At 41.9% G+C, this 18,953-nt stretch overlaps 1 protein-coding gene across 1 annotated transcript in view; it reads left to right on the forward strand.

Moving 5' to 3' along the window:
* Positions 1–18,953, forward strand: part of LOC137347086 (ephrin type-A receptor 7) — a 610,086-nt gene that overhangs the window by 76,957 nt on the left and 514,176 nt on the right. The window contains exon 2 of the mRNA XM_068011156.1: positions 13,467–13,531. Within this exon, the coding sequence (XP_067867257.1) occupies positions 13,467–13,531 (65 nt within the window). The remainder of the gene's footprint in view (positions 1–13,466; positions 13,532–18,953) is intronic.

Genomic DNA, 18,953 nt, shown 5'->3' on the forward strand with positions numbered 1-18,953 from the left:
CTCTGTCTGCCACAATGATAGGCTTAGGTGGTTATGCAACCAGCAGGCAGGGTTCAAACCTTGCCGGGTTAGAGAGAGAGAAAGAACCCCCCCCCCCCCACCCCCCACATTTAGGAACATAGGAGCAGGAGTAGGCCATTCAGCCCATCGAGCCTGTCCTGCCATTCACTGTAATCATGGCTGATCTTCCACTTCAGTGCCTTTGTCCCTCATATCCCCTTATGTCATTTGCATTTAGAAATCTATCAATCTCTGCTTTAAACATACTCAATGACTGAGCTTCCACAGTCCTCTGGGGTAGAGAATTCCAAAGATTCACAACCCTCTGAGTAAAGAAATTTCTCTTCATATCTTTCCTAAGTGACCTCCCCCTTATTTTGTAATTGTGTCCCCTGGTTCTTGACTCCCCAACCAGGGGAAACATCTTACCTGTATCAACTTTGTCTGTCTCTTTTAAGTATTCTATAGGTTTCAATGAGATCAGCTCTCATTCTTCGAAGCTCTAGAGAATACAGGCCCAGTTTCCCCAATCTCTCTCCATAGGCCGGTCCTGCCATCCACGGAACAAGTCTGGTGAACCTTCATTGCACTCCCTCTATGGTAATAATATCCTTCCTAAGGTCAGGGGACCAAAACTGTGCACACTACTGCCGGTGTGGTCTAACCAAGGTTCTATACAATTGAAGCAAGACTTCACTGCTCCTGTACTCTCGTTCTCTTGCGATAAAGGCTAACATACCATTAGCCACCTTAATTGCTTGCTGCACCTGCATGTTGGCTTTCAGTGACACATTGACAGGGACACCCAGGTCCCTTTTGTACATCTACACTTTCTAATCTCTTATCATTTAAGAAATACTCTGCACATCTGTAACTCCTAACAAAGTGGATAACTCACATTTTTCCACATTATATTCCATCTGCCATGTTCTTGCCCACTCACTAAGTTTTTCCAAATCACCCGTGAAGCTGCTTTGCATCTTCCTCACAACACACATTCCCCCCTAGTTTTGTGTCATCCGTGAAATACTACATTTGGTCCCCACGTCCAAATCATTGATATATATTGTGAAGAGCTGCAGCCCAAGTACTGATTCCTGTGGTACCCCACTAGTCACAGCCTGCCAATGCGAGAATGACCCGTTTATTTCTACTCTCTGCTTTCTGTCTGTTAACCAATTCATAATCGTGCCAGTATATTTCCTCCTATCCCATGTGCTTTAATTTTGCTAACCAACTTCCTGTGGGGGACTTTATTTAAAGCCTTCTGAAAATCCAAGTATACATGTCCACTGACTTCCCTTTATCAATTCTGTTAGTAATATCCTCAAAAAAATTCCAACAAGTTCGTCAAACATGATTTCCCATTCATAAATCCATTTTGAGTATGCTCAATCAGATTATTATTCTCCAAGTGTCCATTTATCACATCCTTTAGAATAGATCCTAGCATTTTCCCAACGACTGATGTAAAGTTAACAGGTCTGTAGTAATTCCCTGTTTTCTCTCTCCCTCCCTTCTTAAATAGTGGGGTGACATTTGGGCCATTCCAATCTGCAGGAACTGCTCCAGAATCTATAGAATTTTGGAAGATGATCAATGCATCCATTATCTCCATAGCTACCTTAGTCTACATCCCAGAGTGTTGAAAATCAGGTCCTGAGGACTTATCAACCTTCAATCCCATTAATTTCTCCAATACAAACTATTTACTAATACTAGTTTCCTTCAATTCCTCATTCCCCTTAATCCCTTGAACCTCTAATTCTGGAAGATTTTGTGTATCTTCCTCAATGAAGACATTGTAATCATTTAGCTTCTCTGGCATTTCTCTCTCTCCCCCATTATAAATTCTCCTGACTCTGCCTGTAATGGACCCACATTTGTCTTAGCCAATCGTTTCCTTTTTACGTACCGATAGAAGCTTTTACAGTCCATTTTTATATTTTTTGCTATCTTGCATTCATATTCTATTCTCTATCAGTTTCTTCATTCTCCTTTGCTGTATTCTAAAATCCTTCCAATCCTCAGTTTTACTACTATTTCTGGCAACTTTATAGGCCTTTTCTTTTAATCTTATACAAGCCTTAACTTACTTTGTTATCCACGGTTGACTGCCTTTACTTTTGGGGATTTTGTGCCTTGAAGGAATGTATAGTTGCTGTAAACTATGTAATATTTCTTTAAAGACTATCCATTGCCTATGTACTGTCATACCTTTTAATGTACTTTTCCAATCCACCTCAGCCAATTTGTCCCTCATACCTTCACAATTTCTTTTGTTCAAATTTAACACCCTGGCTTCAGATAGAATTTTACATTATGTTTGAAAGTGAGGTAATTCAATCATATTATGGTCACTCATCCCTTAAGGTTCTTTTACAACAAAATTATTAATTAGCCCTTTCTCATTGCATAACACTAGATTTAAAATAGCCTGTTCACTAACCGTTTCCTCAATATACTGTTCTAGAAAACCATCCCCAATACACTTCAGAAACTTGTACTCCATACCATTATTGCTCATTAGGTTTACCCAGTCTATATGCAGATTGAAATCGCCCCCCAACAGCACTAACAAATCTCCCTGCGAGGATGTTCGTTCCGGTCCTGTTAAGGTGGAGCCCAATCATCTTGTGCAGGTCCCACCTGCCCCAGAAGCGGTCCCAGTGCCTCAGAAATCTGATGCCCTCCCTCTGACACCAATTTTCCAGCCACATGTTCAATTGATCAATTCTCCTATTCGTATGCTTACTAGCACGTGGCACTGGGAGTAATCCTGAGATTACTGCTTTGGAGGTCCTGCTTTTTAATTTCTTTCCTAACTCCCAAAAATCTGCTTTCAGGACCTTATACCTCTTCTTACCTATGTCGTTGGTACCACTGTGAACCATGACCTCTGGCTGTTCACCCTCCCGCAGAATGTCCGACAGCCACTCCATCACACCCTTGACCCCGGCATCAGGGAGGCAACACCATCCTGGAGTCCTGTTTACTGCTGCAGAAAGACCTATCTGATCTGCTGACTATCAAATCCCCTATCACTATTGCTCTTCCACTCCTCTTCCTCCCCTCCTGTGCAGCTGAGCCACCCATGGTGCCACGGACTTTGCTCTGGCTGCACTCCCCAAAGGAAATGTCGCTCTCACCAGTATCCAAAATGGAAAACCGATTAGCAAGCAAGATGGATTCGGGGGACTCCTTGTCCCTCAAGTGAGGCAGGTAAACCTAAAGTTATGCTTAGGGATACAGGAGCTACCCAAACTCTCTTTGTTTTGCTGGAGAAAGTCATAACTTTTCCACCAGAGAGCTCACTGAATGCCAAGGTATTGGTGGGGAGTACATACCCATACCTTTTGTATTGGGTCACCTGGAGTGTGACTCAATGTCTGGAACAGTAATCATAAGAGTTGCCCATAGTTTGCCTGCAGACGGAGTTGACCTACTCCTGGGGAATGGTATTTGTCCGGAGCGAAGGTGGTAGCTTCTCCAGTAGTTACAGAAAGACCAAGTGAAGTCAAAGAGACGGAGCAGTTGCAGGAAAAGTTTCCAGGAATTTTTCCTTCATGTGTAGTGACCTGAGCAATGGCTAATCAAGTTCCATTGTCAGAGGTCAAACTGGCATCACAGACAGATAGCCGAATATCTGAAACTTTCTTTGTGGATTTGGATAATCAAAGGAAATGTTCAATAAGTCTTCTCTGAGGCGCAGCAAACCGATCCAGAGTTATGTAAAGTGGCACAATTGGCTCTAGCTGAAGCAAAGAGAGTTCTGGAAAGCTCCTGTATTAAAAATGGGATTCTGATGAGAAAATGGAGACACCTCGCAGGCCTGCGGACAAAACATGCACAGTTGTTCAGCTCGTGGTGTCATTCCAGTATCACTGGGAAATATTAAGGATAGCCCATGAAATTTCTATGACAGGACATGTGGGGATCTGGAAGACCCAATCACATATAAGTCGACAATTTTACTGGCCTGGTCTTTACCAGGACGTGGCGTAGTTTTGTAAAACTTGCCAGATTGTGAGAAAACTGCAGCCTGCCATAAAACCTGCACCTCTAGTTCCCATACCAGTTTTTGGGGAACCATTTGGGGGAATCATACTTCAAAGGCTATAAGGCCATACAATATTCCAGCAATAATACTGAAGACTTGTGTCCAGAACTAGCTGTGCCATGAGCCAAGCTGTTCCAGTACAGCTACAACACTGGCATCTACCTGGCAATGTGGAAAATTGCCCAGGTACGTCTTGTGCACAAAAAGCAGGGCGGTAATCGGCCGGGTCAGATTTGTCCCAGCAGTCTACTCCCAATCACAGTAAACTGGCGGAAGGGGTCATCAACAGTGCTATCAAATGGCACTTGCTCAGCAGTTACCTGTTCACTGCGCAGTTTGGAGTCCGCCAGGGCCACTCAGCTCCTGACCTCACTACAGCCTTGGTCCAAACATGGACAAAAGAGCTGAACTCGAGAGGTGAGGTGAGAGTGACTGCCCTTGACATCAAGGAAGCATTTGACTGAGTATGACATCAAAAAGCTCTTGCAAAACTGGGGTCAATGGGAATTGGGGAAAACTCTCCATTGGTTCAGGTCATAGCTAGCACAAAGGAAGATGTTTGCGGTTGCTGGAGGTCAATCATCTCAGTCCCAGGACATTACTGCAGGAGTTCCTCAGGGTAGTGGTCTAGGCCCAGCCATCTTCAGCTGCTTCATCAATGACCATCTCTCCATCATAAGGTCAGGACTGCAGACCCCCACCTGCCAAGAATGCGGCATATTAATTTTGTCATATGAACATTGATTTTAAACTGTTACTGGAGTGAAGAAAGGACTTTTTAAAAAAAAATAAAAATCACCGGACACTTGGCTGGAAAAATATTTGCATACTAACAGACAGTGCTTGGACTATTCCTTGGTCCACTTCACCCAAAATGGGCTGCGATCACCAGACATTGAAGGTGAGGACGCTCACATTCCTCAATGACTGCTAAGATGACAGAATCCATAAACCGAAGTGGTCAAACCAGCTAGTCATATGATTAACCTGCTGGGCAACCTGGGGTTTTTTTTTGCATTGTGAGAACCCCTACTCTCCGGTCAGCCAACCCTGAAATGTTTGAAAAATTAGACCCCACATCCTCCTATGTAAATGCTGACACTAGAAGCACCCCACCAGAGTTGCTAACAGCATTTGCATGCATCTGCAGAGATAAATAACGTCCTCGAGGGCAGAGAAACCGTGAGGGTGATGCTTCATCTAATCAAAGTGCTGCAGGAAAATGCAGTAGGCTGTGCACAAATACCTGCAAGCAGGAGTGTCCCAGAGGACAAAGGGAAGATGAGCAAAGAATCACCCCCCCACAGTCAGGAAAAAAGGGAACCAGTCATCCCTTGAGGTGAAAAACCCTTGCATGACTCATCTAGGCACTGAAAGAGAGTTCAGAGTGGAACCTCCCACTGCCGCCACCCCTCAACAGACCTCCAACCTAGGGCTAATTAAGCCTCCTCCTCCCACCCACCCCCCTCCCACCTCACCAGCTGCAGACCTCAACAAGAAAAAGCCCTCTTAGGCAGTCATGAAACACGCAAATTGGAAAAACTGCCCCAAAAACCGCATGTTTATTGGGATGCCGGATAGGGCCGTTTAAAGCAACACTGCCACCAAGAAATGAAAGGCTGTAACAATTGTTAGGGTTCTGAATGAATGAGAGAGATGCATGTGTGTCTTCCTGTCCTTCTATTCCCGCTGGTCCCTTCTAATGAAATGCTCTTTTTTAAAAATCGCATTTCATTCCGCTGGGTGTGGAGGTGTCATCCAGACCCCAACCTGCCAAGAATGCGGCATATTAATTTTGTCATATGAATATTGATTTTAAACTGTTGCTGGAGTGAAGAAAGGACTTTAAAAAAAAAAACTCTCACCAGACACTTGGCTAGAAAATATATTTGCGTGCTAACACAGTACTTGGAGAGACAAAGGACTATTCCTTGGTCCACTTCACCCAAAATGGACTGTGATCACTAGACGTTGAAGGTGAGGACGCTCACATTCCAGGATGACTGCTAAGATGGCAGTATTCACAAACAGGAGTGGTCAAACCAGCTAGTGACATGACTAACCTGCTGGGCAACCTGGGGTGCCACAGAGAGAGGGAGAAGGCTGTTTGAACTGGAACCTGGAGCAAGGAAGCCTCCCTCTCTGTCTGTCTGTCTGTCTCTCTCTCTCATGCATTCTCCCAAGCTACCGGACGCATGGAAGGCGCGTAAACCTCGAGCAAAATGACTTTGACCTCGAAACAAGTTGAAGTGTGCACTGGGCCCCAACGAACTGCAAGTCTGACCGCCAACCAAAGACTTCACAGCAAATTCAAAGAACAGTAAATTAGAAACCCATCTACTGCCTCAAACCTATCCCCTTTATTCTTTTCTACTTTTCTGTCTCTATCTGCGAGTATGTTTATCGCATATGCATGCTAGCGTGGTCGTGTCGGCAACTGGATTAGAGTTTGATTAATAAACTTCTACCTTTCTTTAAAATCTAAGAAGTCTGGGTACGGCCTGTGCGAAGTTTGCAAGTTCTCCCTGTGACTGCGTGGGTTTCCGCCAGGTGCTCTGGTTTCCTCCCACAGCCAAAGACTTGCAGGTTGATAGGTAAATTGGCCATTGTAAATTGCCCCTAGTGTAGGTAGATGGTAGGCAAATTGAGAGAAGGTGAGAATATGGGATTAATGTAGGATTAGTATAAATGTGTGGTTGATGGTCGGCATAGACTCGGTGGGCTGAAGGGCCTGATTCAATGCTGTATCTCTCTATGACTCTATGACTAAAACCTGTCCGAATTGATTTCTTTGACTTACAATTAGAGCAGTGGACAAGGATTCACTGAGGGGAAGCTTAAAATCATGGTGTTTTTAAAACTAAACCCTGTTATGGTTAAACCGAGCAAAGGCTGAGAGGGAACCCCTAGACTCCTTCTCACCTGGTCGTAACCGGATGTTTGCTGCTGATTTCACAATGTTCAGCACCATTTGCAACTCCTCAGATACTGAAGCAGCCTGTATCCATATGCAGCAAAACCTGGACAACATCCAGGCTTGGGCTGATAAGTGGTAAGTAACATTTGCGCCACACAAATGTGCCAAGCAATGACCATCTCCAACAAGGGAGAATCGAACCATCTCCCCTTGATGTTCAATGGCACTACCATCAGTGAATCCCCCACTATCAACATCTTGGGGTCACCATTGACCAGAAGCCGAACTGAACCAGTTCAGTGTCACTGGGTCAAAGTACTGTGGTTATAAGAGCAGGTCAGAGGCTGGGAATTCTGTGGCAAGTAACTCCTATCCTGACTCCTCAGTGCCTGTCCACCATCTACAAGGCACAGGGGAATACTCTTCACTTGCCTGGATGGGTGCAGCTCAAACAACACTCAAGAAGCTTAACACCGTCCAGGACAAAGCAGTCTGCTTGATTGGCACCCCATCTACTACCTTCAACATTCACCCCTCCACCACTCACACACAGTGGCAGCAGTGTGTACCATCTACAAGATGTACTGCAGCAACTCACAAAGGCTCCTTCAATAGCACTTTCCAAACCTGCAACAACTACCACCTAGAAGGACAAGGGCAGCAGATGCATGGGAGCACCACCACCTTGCAAGTTCCCCTCAAAGCCCCATCCTGACTTCGAACTACATTGCTGTTCCTTCACTGACACTGGGTCAAAGTCCTGGAACTCCTTTCCTAACAGCACTGTTGGTTTACCTATACCCAAGGACTGCAGCAGTTCAAGAAGGCAGCTCACCACCACTTTCTCAAGGGCAATTAGCGTTGGGCAATGAATGCTGGCATTACCAACGACGCGCAAATCCCTCGAACAAATAAAAGAAAAATTAGGGTGTTGGTAGACTGTGTGGGACCTTTACCAAAAACAAAAGCGGGACATTGATATATACTAACTATTATAGATATGGCTACTCGGTTCCCAGAGGCAATTCCAAGAGAAAAATTCCTGCTAAGGTAGTGGTAGAAAAATTAACTCAGTTATTCACTTGATACAGATTACCAATTGAAATTCAGTCAGATCAAGGTTCCAATTTTATGTCTAAAACTTTTCAGGAAGTTGAGCAATCTGGGTATAATATAGTTAAAATCTCAGCATATCACCCACAAGGGGCTTTAGAACAGTTCCATCAGACCCTCAAAACGATGATCAGGGCATACTCTGATGAATATCCCCATGATTGGGATAAAGGGCTGGAGTTTCTTTTGTTTGCCACCAGGGATTTCCCTAATCAATCTTCCAGTTTTAGTCCCTTTGAATTAATTTATTAACATGAGATAAGAGGTCCTCTTAAAACTAATCAAAGAAAGGTTTTTAGAACAGAGGGACAAATCTTCTGTTATATTATGTATTCGTGTTCCGGGGGCAGCTCACAAGAGTTTGCAAAGTGGCTCAGGAACACCTGAAAGCTTCCCAAGCAACCATGAAGAAATGCACAGACAAGCATGCCAAGACCCTAACATTTCAATCAGGTGATAAGGTGTTAGTATTCCTGCCTTTACAAGGTGGACTGCTGAAAGCACATTTCAGTGGACCATATAGAGTAGTCAAAAGGATTGGTATAGTAAATTATTTGATTGACACCCCGGATCACCAGAAAAAAAATCTGCTCTGTCAGATCAATATGTTGAAACAATATCACCTCCAAGAGGAGGATAAGCAAGTACCGGTATGTCAGGTACTAGGGATAGTAAGGATGAGGCAAAAGGAGGCCTAGACAATTCTCAAATTGAACCACCTTCTATCTGGTTAGCTAATACAAATTGTTAGGGATATTAGACACTATGCTTTCATAATTAGGTTTCCTCGCTGTTCTACATCTAACAAGGCTACTCAGAATTTAAAGGAGTCTGTAGGGACAAACCAGCATGTATAACCTTAACCACACATGATATGGAATCCTCTCCTATAAAACAGCATCCTTATCGCTTAGGTCCAGAGAAACAGGCCCAGGTGAAAGCAGAAATTCAATACATGTTGGAAAACCACCTAATTGAACCCAGTCAAAGCAGCTGGAGTTCCCCAGTCATGTCAGTGCCTCAGCCTGATGTTTCAACTTGATTTTTCATAGACTACAGAAAGGTTAATGCAGTAACAAAGGCAGACTCCTACCCAGTTATTCACTTGGAAGACTGTATTGACAGAGTGGACAGTGCCACGTTTCTTCCCAATATAGCTTTGTTAAAGGGATACTGGCACGCTCATTTAATATCCCAAGCTAAAGAAATATTGCCTTTGTCACACCAGACTGTATTTTCCAATGCCGAGTGATGCCATTCAAGCTAGGAAATGCTCCCGCAACTTCCCAGAGACTAATGAACCAGTAGCCAGTGTTCCTAACTTTGTGGTTTACCTTGATGTGCTGGTAGTGGCACCGGGAAGGACTACTTGGAACAACTAGAAACCCTATTTAGAAAATTACAGTTGGCTGCTTTGGTGGTAAACCTTGCCAAAAGTTAATTTGCAAAAGTGTGGGTAACCTACATAGGGCATATAGTAGGGCAAGGACAAGTGTTGCCAAGAACAGCAAAAGTACAAGCATTGGTGGTGTTCCCTGCCCCTAAGACTAAATGAGAAGTCATGAGATTTTTGGGGATGTGTGGTTTCTACTGCAAGTTTGTACCAAGTTTTAGCACTATATAGCTGCTCCACTGACCGATTTGCTAGAAATAAAGAAAGCCAAGGTAGTGGATCAGGAGAGTGCTGAGCATCTTTTGAAAGGCTGAAAGCCATTTTTTGATCAATGAACCAGTGTTGGCTGCCCCAAATTTCACTAAGCCCTTCAAGATAGCAATTGATGCTAGTGACCTGGGGATTGGTGCAATCCTGTTACAAGAAAATTAATCAGGCATAGAAAAATCAATGGGATACTTTTGCAAAAAGCTAAATCGACACCAAAAGACACTCAACAATTGAAAGAAACCTTGGGCTTACTGTTATCTCTTAAACATTTTGAAGTATATGTCTGTCACAATGACGGAGATATTTACTGATCATAGCCCTCTAGCCTTTGTGGAAAAATTCAAAAACCAGAATGCCAGACTTTTTGATAGGGCTGCAATAGTTAACTATCACTTAAAGATTATCCACATTATGGGGAAAAGCAATGTAATTGCTAATGCTTTGTCTAGAATTTAACTTTGCTTTGAGTTATCTGAGTACAAAGATGTTACAAAGCAGAACTGCATTAGATACAGGTAAAGAGTGAATAAGAATGAGAGTGTGAATGCGTTTTGATATGTTTTCATCTTCATTTTCCCCCCACCCTTTGTGATAAAACGCATTTAAAAACGGCATTTCATTCCTCCAAGGATGGACCTGTTATGAAAGTACTTTCATTGTTTAATATTTTTTGTGAAGACTCGTGTTTTAAAATTGTGGAAATGGATTCCTTTGGAGGACTGGAGTGATTGCATAGATGCTGGAATTTTTTTTTTAAAAGATGGTCACTGGAAAGACCTTTACTTTGTTTGTTTGATTCTGAGCTGCTTACAGTCTCTGCATCTGCTGTAAAGCCTGCTTTTCAAAAGGTGTTTAAACTTGAGGGGAGGGAAGGGATATCATTCACCACACTTGGCCACCAGCACATTGCCCTGCCCCATTGCCTCTGGTACTTTGTTTTTATAAAACTGAAACACTCGGTGCCATCTCAGCAGTAATATGACCTTGCTAGAATGAATAGCTGCTGTTACAAAAACCTTTTCAAGAAATTGTTCCCCAGCATCTCATTGCGTAGTGTTGTGCTGGAGTGTGAAGCATATTTATTGCTCAGTTGGCAGCACTTGAATAGGGTCTTGTCACAATAGTATTGGTTCACATCTTCATTTATCCTTCCACAAATGAGTCAGCATGTTCAGTCTGTCTGAATATAAAGACAGATTCTGACTTGTATTCCCAGTGTCTTTATTTGTGAGTTGTGACCCCTGACTTGGGAAATAGTGCATAGACTTTGTTGCCAGAAACTATTTCCTAAGTCGAAGCTCTTGCAAAGAATTCGCAAGGAAAATGTAGTGACATTAACTGAGTAATTTCAAGCAGTGAATTGGGCATTAGATTTACTCCATGTTGCTTTGTGTCTGGGACACCACAGTGTGTTGAACTACTAGTTAACCAACAGAGCATATCATCTCAGTTTTTTAAAAAAATATGAGACACAAAGGTTTTTTCTCTCTCAATTATTCCTGCTTCCCAATCTGAGTAGGATCTCTATGATCGGAATAGGTTTGATGGCTTCAGATGATGCTGTTATACGTACAAGAAGTGCGACAATGAAAAATGATGGACTAAAACTGAAGAGTTATAGAAATTGTCTTTCTTTGGAAAAAAAAAAGACCTCTTTTAAAAAAAAAGTGAAATTTACCTCTCATTCATGTAAATCCCTGAAATTTGAGGCTTTCAAACAATATATAATGCTGTGAAAAATGGCCATGCAAGATAAACAACCTGGCCTTGAATATTCTAACAGTTTGACAGGGACAAAAGAATACCTTCAAAGCTAAGAGGTGTCAATTGCACCCATCCTGAAACATTCAGGAATCGAATGGGTTCTTCTGAAACAAAGAATATGTGAAGTAGCCACATCCTAAGCCATTGTTGGTCACTACAAGGAAGAAAATCCCTGTTTCCCAGCAGAGACGCGATGTAGCAAATTTTTACCTTTTTTAAAGGCAGCCAGAGACCAAGACCCAGAAATAAGCTTCACCAAACAGCTTTTCCAGTTATGGGGCTGGGAAAAATCCAGCAAGCAAGAAGGGACGTTCCCTGCTGTACAATTTACATCTGTACTTGTACAGCAGTGAATTGGAAGAGATCCACTGTCTTCAACTGAACTTTCAACCAAGAGAAACCTATGAACCTACGAACATACAAACCTACGAATTAGGAGCAGGAATAGGCCACCCTGCCCTTTGGGCCTGCTCCGCCATTCAATAAGTTCATGGCTGAACTGATTACTCCGCAATTCCACCTAACCCCGATAACCTTCCGCCCCCTTGCTTATACAAACGCCTCCGGCCTGCAACCAACAAGAACTTGATTTCCGAGAGAATTCAACAGGTTTACCATGACCCCGAAACCAACACCCGCTTACTACTGCTTACCTTTTTCCTCTCTCTCTGCCTGTCTGTTCGCGCATGTGTATGTGTGCACGTGCGCATGTGAATGGGTTAGTGGATGCAATTGCGACAATTTCAGGTTAAGGTATATTGATCAAAAATAATTGATTTTCTGATTTAAATCTCCAAGAAAAGCTGTTATTGTCTGTTTATTTGACAAAACACAAAAAGCTTAAACCCTAATGTTACACGTGCTTCCTTTTTTTGTTAAATTTTGGAGATTTCAGTTTTGAAACTGAAAAGGAGTCCATAGATTTTTTTTTTTACAAGGGTCACTTAGAAGTCTGGATTGTAAACCATTACTGGAAGGCACCTGTCTTCAAATAATTACTCAGCAGGGGTTGTGTTTGAATTGGGGAAAGATGTTTACAAAGAAGTGACAGGTTGAGATTTATAGGGGACAGGAAGCATAATTCTTGTGACGTTGTGGTTGATTTTGCTTTGAACAGTGACTTGAAATATGGACAATGGTTTGAAAAGACAATTGGAGAAAATTTTCCAAGGGAGCAACACCCAGCTCAGTTTGTTCCAGTTCTTTGAAAAAGCATGTCAGTTTTCCATCTGTCGAGAAGCTGATAAGTCTAAGAAACTGTGTGAAACACCTGTTACTGAATTTTCTGTGGAAAGCCTGCCCAAACTGATCTTCAAAACCGCCTGTCAAGAACTGGTCTAAGAGGATCCCAGTGGCAGCTGTCTATATATTTGGGACACCAAACCAAAAAGGTCTTCTGACATCTTTTCATATCTTTTTTTTTCAAGAATTAGCAAATATTTTAGCCAATGCATTTTTTTTTGTACTAGAGCTCGAAAGAGTAAGTCTCTACTTTTCTTCAGTTAACCAGTGTATGTGTGTATGCATGTGAGGGGCTAAGGTAAAAAAGGAGCTTTTATATTTCAATCTGTGTGTTTATACTTTGCTTCATTACTGGTTAAGACTTGTTTTATAATAAATTGATAATTTTGTTGTTTATTAAAGAAACCTGGTTTGTGTGTTTTTATTCTGGGATAAAAATAGAGTCTATAGTCTATGATTGTATCGGTAAGTGGGAAAAAAACTTAAATTTATATTGTTACCTGTGGAGAGGTGGAACTGGAATAAACAGTGCACTCCTCCCACCTCTGTTGTAACACTAATAACAAAAAACACTTGCTTCAGCCAGGTGGGAGTTGAACAGTGGGAATCACCCACACCTCTCACCATGTGGCTACAACACCAAAAAAAAGATGAACTTTTATGTGTTTTTTGCTAATGCTTTTTTTCTTTTTGTTTTTAAACTTCAGTTGTTTTGCTGAATTCTAAAGAATCGCAAGCTGAGCTGGGATGGACTGCTCACCCATCAGATGGAGTAAGTATGAACCATTTCCTTTATGTTTGAATGTCAAATGAAATTCACATTGCATTTGGGCAATGCATTAAAGCCAAAATTTCATAAGCCACAACAGCCACCATCAATCTTGGAGAAACAAGTGGGTTTGAATCGATTATTGGACAATTCTGGATCGAGAGGCCAGTGACTCATTTCTTGCTGTCCTCTTGTGTCATTCTGATTGAGATTAAGTGTATCGTACAACTGTCTTAGGTCCTGTTACCCTAACGGAGCAGTGATGTGTGTCTGTGTTTTTAAAAAAAATCTAATTTACAGAAGTTTCTAGTTATGTTTGCCGAGCTAATGTTGCCATGCCATGATTTATTTTACCAATTTATTGATGTTTGAGGTCATTTTGTGTTGCTAAACCACTCCTCATCAAATTGGTAATTCTGGTTGCTAAACATATTATATTGTGGTTCTACTTTAAGTACTCTATTTAGATCCTGAGGATTCACATTCAGGAAGTTCACATTCAATTTACAGGGTTTCTCTCCACTCTCAGAAATCTAGGAAATCCTACATTAAAATGATAGTATTTCACCTATGACTTTACGCGCTGTGCCTTTTTAAAATTTTTTTTTTTAAATGGATGAGTTCTTGTGCTCATCAAGTGATGGGGTGTGGAAAACTTTGAGCACCCTTGGCACATCACTATAATTTATTTGCTGTTGTGTGCTGCCTATTCATTTAAGTGCACGGGCTGTTTAAAATTTTTTACATGGCTGAACGCATGTCAGTAACTTAAAGGATCCGACTTGCAGTCGGCCTGTGTGGGAGGTTCTTGGTTGCTGTGCATTTTTTTTTATTCTTTCATGGGATGTGGGTGTCACTGTCAAGGTCAGCATTTGTTGCTCAGTCTAATTACCTTGACAATTGAGTGGCTTGCTAGGCCATTTCAGAGGGCAGTTAAGAGGCAATCACATGGCTTTAGGTCTGGACTCGTGTGTAGGCCAGACCAGATAAGGCCGGCAGATTAAGGACATTCGTGAACCAGATTGGTAGTTTCATGGTGCCATTACTGAGACTAGCTTTCAGTTCCAGATTTTTAATAATTGAATTTATTAATTAATTGAATTTAAATTCCACCAGTTGCCATGGTTGGATTTAAACCTGTGTCCCCAAGGCATTAGCCTGGGCCTCTAGATTACTAGTCCAGTCATATTACCACTGCGCCATGTTTCAGAGAGAGCATTGACCCCCTGGTGTCAGCAACAAGCATTCCCAGATCAGGCATAACATGATTGATTACTGAGTGGAGCTCCCCATACTTTGTCTCAAATGCCTCAGTTCCAGCTTCAGAAGAGAACTCTCCTACCCCACTAATGTGACATTTTTCCATTTCCCACAACAGCCACCTTGTGTCCTCTCTGAGTAAGACGGATAAATTAGGGTCCATTTTAGTACTGTGTTCACAGCCTGCTGCTTAAAGGGACATAATTACCTCTTTTAATAATGCCTTCCTGATTACTTTCCTTTGGAATCTTTCAAGATCATTAATACCTGTCACCATTATTCATTTACTTTTAGAGATTAATGTTTTTTTTGATTTTGAGATCATTAAAGATGTCCTAAACTTAGGTTATCGTTTATTCAGATAACCTATTTGATTAAATGGTTCTCTCCTGGTCACTAAAGACATGAGCACTGCTGTTGCGAGGATAGAACAGTAGTTACTTAAAACATTTTTACAACCTGGTCTACAAAGAACATCTAAATTGTGTGTAACAATTGCAAGCTGGTTTTGAAGCCTGTTTTGCTGGGAGTGTCAAATAGATTTACAAGATGATAGTGGAAGACAGATATGGAAGTGAAGGAAAGAAGGCATGGATGTCACTGTTTGAGTGAATTTAATGGAATTTTAAATTCCCCTGGTTTCACTGGAGCTTGGATGACGTCAAGTCATCTAGCTGTCTTCTCTTTGGAGCGAGCTCTGATCTTAGCGGGCCTCAGACAATCGCACTTCCCCTTTTTCCATTGATATACTCTTGCTTCACCTATGTACAGGTCTTGTCTCAGTGTTTGCCCCACAACACACCCCTCCTGTGCCCAAGACCAACTCCTGGTTCAGTCTTTTCATGGCACCACTGGATATTTGGTTCCTAAATTCAGCAAGGTGCCCACTAGCACTCATTGAGCACTGGGCCCCTTGCTGATAGTATTCTAATGAGGTATGAGCCTGAAAATGGTTGGCTTCCCCCCCACCCCCTGACTGAAGGGTTCGGGTGGGAGCAGCAGATGCACTGCTAACTTTGTGGCCAGTTTGGACTTATCTTTAAAATCAGCCCCCAAATGTCCAAAATGACGTTTTAACTAGAATAATAGAGAAATACATATTTTACAATAAGATGATTACATTTATCAATTGAGTTTTCTTTTGATATCTTTGTTACATTTTTAAATTGAAAGCCTTAGTCTTTCCCAAAAGCTTAGACTTGATATTTTTGCCTGAAATGTGAGTATTTTAGATGAAAGCTGATCTGGAGTCTCAGCTTTGCAGAGTGCACAATTTTCCAGAATGCATCAATAGCATTTAATCGACTCAACTGATACAATGCTACTCCTTGACCTTTAATCGTACTTGGGCACTTCTTTGAAAATAATTTGGAGAAAAGCCTTGTTCAGATAGAATTGAAAGCGATTATGTTTTTTCAAGAGTGTATGAAAGAGGAAAAAAACATTAAATTTGACAGACTGCACTAATTACATGCTTATCGCAATTTTTGTTTATGCACTAATTATAAATTCCATTATTTTTCTCAGTGAAATAATTAAATTATGTGTGTCTTAAGAGCTCATGTGATTTGAATACAAACTGGCTGATGAATTTGAGTCTGTTTTGCATTTAACATTTTAAATGAAAATTTTTCATGTTCTACTCTGGAAGTTTATGGAGCTAAGATACAGGCATCTTTCCTCATCTTAATCTGAGTCCTTTTTTATTATATGATAAGAAAAATGACTTGAATTTTGAAAGAGAGGGACATAGAAAGATGCATGTTCCAGGAACCAATTACAAACACTGAATTCAATGTTTACAGAGATCTCTCAGAAACATACACACCATTGTTTCAATATAGGAGGCCAGTCTCCTGTGCTTTCAGATCCATGCTTGCCTCCCCTCGCCCCCCCCAACTTACTGCTGACAACAGATCCTGGAAATCCACCAGAGTGCCAAGTTTCATATTCTACCCCCAGCTCTGCTGAACCCCAGGTTCCCCTGCTACAGTGATGCCAGAACAGAGGACTCTCCCTCCAGATGATGCCTCACTCCAGCATCATCCCTCCAGTGCGAGTGAAGCCGAGAGTCACTTCACATCGAAACTCAACCCCATGGCTCCCCAGTATTGCGAAATAGCTACCTCCCAACTCGTACATGTTGTAATACCAACTGCCTGCCCTCAGCTTTACAAGTGATAATACAAGAAAATATAAATATAAAGGGCCACTCATTTACAGTTGTCACAGAATTAGGGAGAGAGGAAATATTAATGGGATTAGCATCCTTGAAAGTTGCTAAATCACCAGGGCTGGATGAAATGTACCCCTGACTGTTAAAAGAAGCAAGAGAGGAAATAGCGGATGGTCTGACCATCATTTTCCAGTCCTCACTGGATACAGGTGTGGTGCTGGAGGATTGGACGACTGCTAACATTGTACCGCTGTTTAAAAAGGGAGCGAGGAATACATCAAATAATTATAGGTCAGTCAGTCTAACCTCAGTAGTGGGCAAGTTATTGGAATCTATTCTGAGAGACAGGATAAACTGTCACTTTGAAAGGTACTGATCAATCAAGGACAGTCAGCATGTATTTGTTAAGGGAAGATCTTGTTTGACCACCTTGATCAATTTTTTTGAAGTAGTGACAAGGAAGATAGATGAGGGTAGTGCAGTTGATATGGATTTTAGCAAGGCTTTTGACAAGGTCCCATATGGCACTGATTTTTAAAAAAAATCCCATTGGATCCAGGGAAAAGCAACAAGGTGGATACAAATTTGGCTCAGTGTCAGGAAACAAAGGGTGATTGTTGACGGGCGTTTTTGCGAATAGAGGGCTGTTTCCAGTCATGTTCTGTAGGGCTCAGTACTGGGTCAGCTGCTTTTTGTAGTGTATATATAAACAATTTGGGCATAAATGTAGGGTGCATGATCAAGAGGTTTGCAGACGACACAAAGATTGGCCGTGTGGTAGATAGCTGTAGGCTGCAGGAAGATATTGATGATCTGGTCAGATGGGCAGAAAAGTGGCAAATGGAATTCAATTTGTAGAAGTGTGAGACGATGCACTTGGGGAGGTCAAACAAGGCAACGGAATACATGATTGATGGGAAAATACTAAGAAGTGTAGAGGAAGTGAGAGACCTTGGAGTGACTGTCCACTGATCCCTGAAGGTAGCAGGACAGGTCGATAAGAAGGCATATGGAATTTTTTCCTTTATTAGCCAAGGTATAGAATATAAGAGCAGGAGGTTATGCTGGAACTGTATAAATCATTGGTTAGGCACAACTCGAGTACTATGTGCAGTTTTGGTCACCTCATTATAGAAAGGATGTAATTGCACTAGAGAGGGTACAGAGACGATTTATGAGGATGTTGCCAGGACTGGAAAAATGCAGCTATGAGGAAAGATTGGATAGGCTGGGGTTGTTCTCCTTGGAACAGAGAATGCTGAAGAGAGATCTGATTGAAATGTACAAAATTTTGAGGGGCCTGGATAGAGTGGGGGTGAAGGGCCTATTTACCTTAGCAGAGAGGCCAGTGACTAGGGGGCATAGATTTAAAGTGATTGGTAGAAAGATTAGAGGGGAGATGAGGAAAAGATTTTTCACCCAGAGGGTGGTGATTCTCTGAAACTCATTGCCTGAAAGGTAGTTGAGGCAAAAACCCTCAACTCATTAAAAAGGAGTCTGGATATGCACCTCAAGTGCCGTAATATGTAGGCTACGGACCAAATGCTGCAAGGTGGGATGAGACTGGGTGGATTATTTTTCAGCCGGCACAGACACAATGGGCCACGTGGCCTCTTTCTGTGCCGTAAACTTTCTATGATTCTATGATAATTCAATCTTTGAAGCCTTGATTTAAAATTTTTTTTTCCAGAATTCCACAGATCCCTCTCATCCTCTGAGAATATGTGAATTTCTTTGTGTTTTCCAAAATGATTTGAAACTAATTGGAGTCTAAATTCTCAAAGCCTTACCTCCGGTACATTTCACAATTTGCTCTGTTTCTTATCGGAATTGCTTAATTTTACCTCACAATAGCCCCTGTGATGAATGACATGATATCCTTTTGTGGACGTTAAGAAAAGAAAAGGATTGTTTGTTTTTCTTGGTGGAATAGTTGAATCCTGGGAGATCCCTCATCATGCTCAAAGTCACTATCCTGCTCTAGTAGTG

Source organism: Heterodontus francisci, chromosome 31 (assembly GCF_036365525.1).
Source record: "Heterodontus francisci isolate sHetFra1 chromosome 31, sHetFra1.hap1, whole genome shotgun sequence".
NCBI classification, from domain to species: Eukaryota; Metazoa; Chordata; class Chondrichthyes; order Heterodontiformes; family Heterodontidae; genus Heterodontus; species Heterodontus francisci.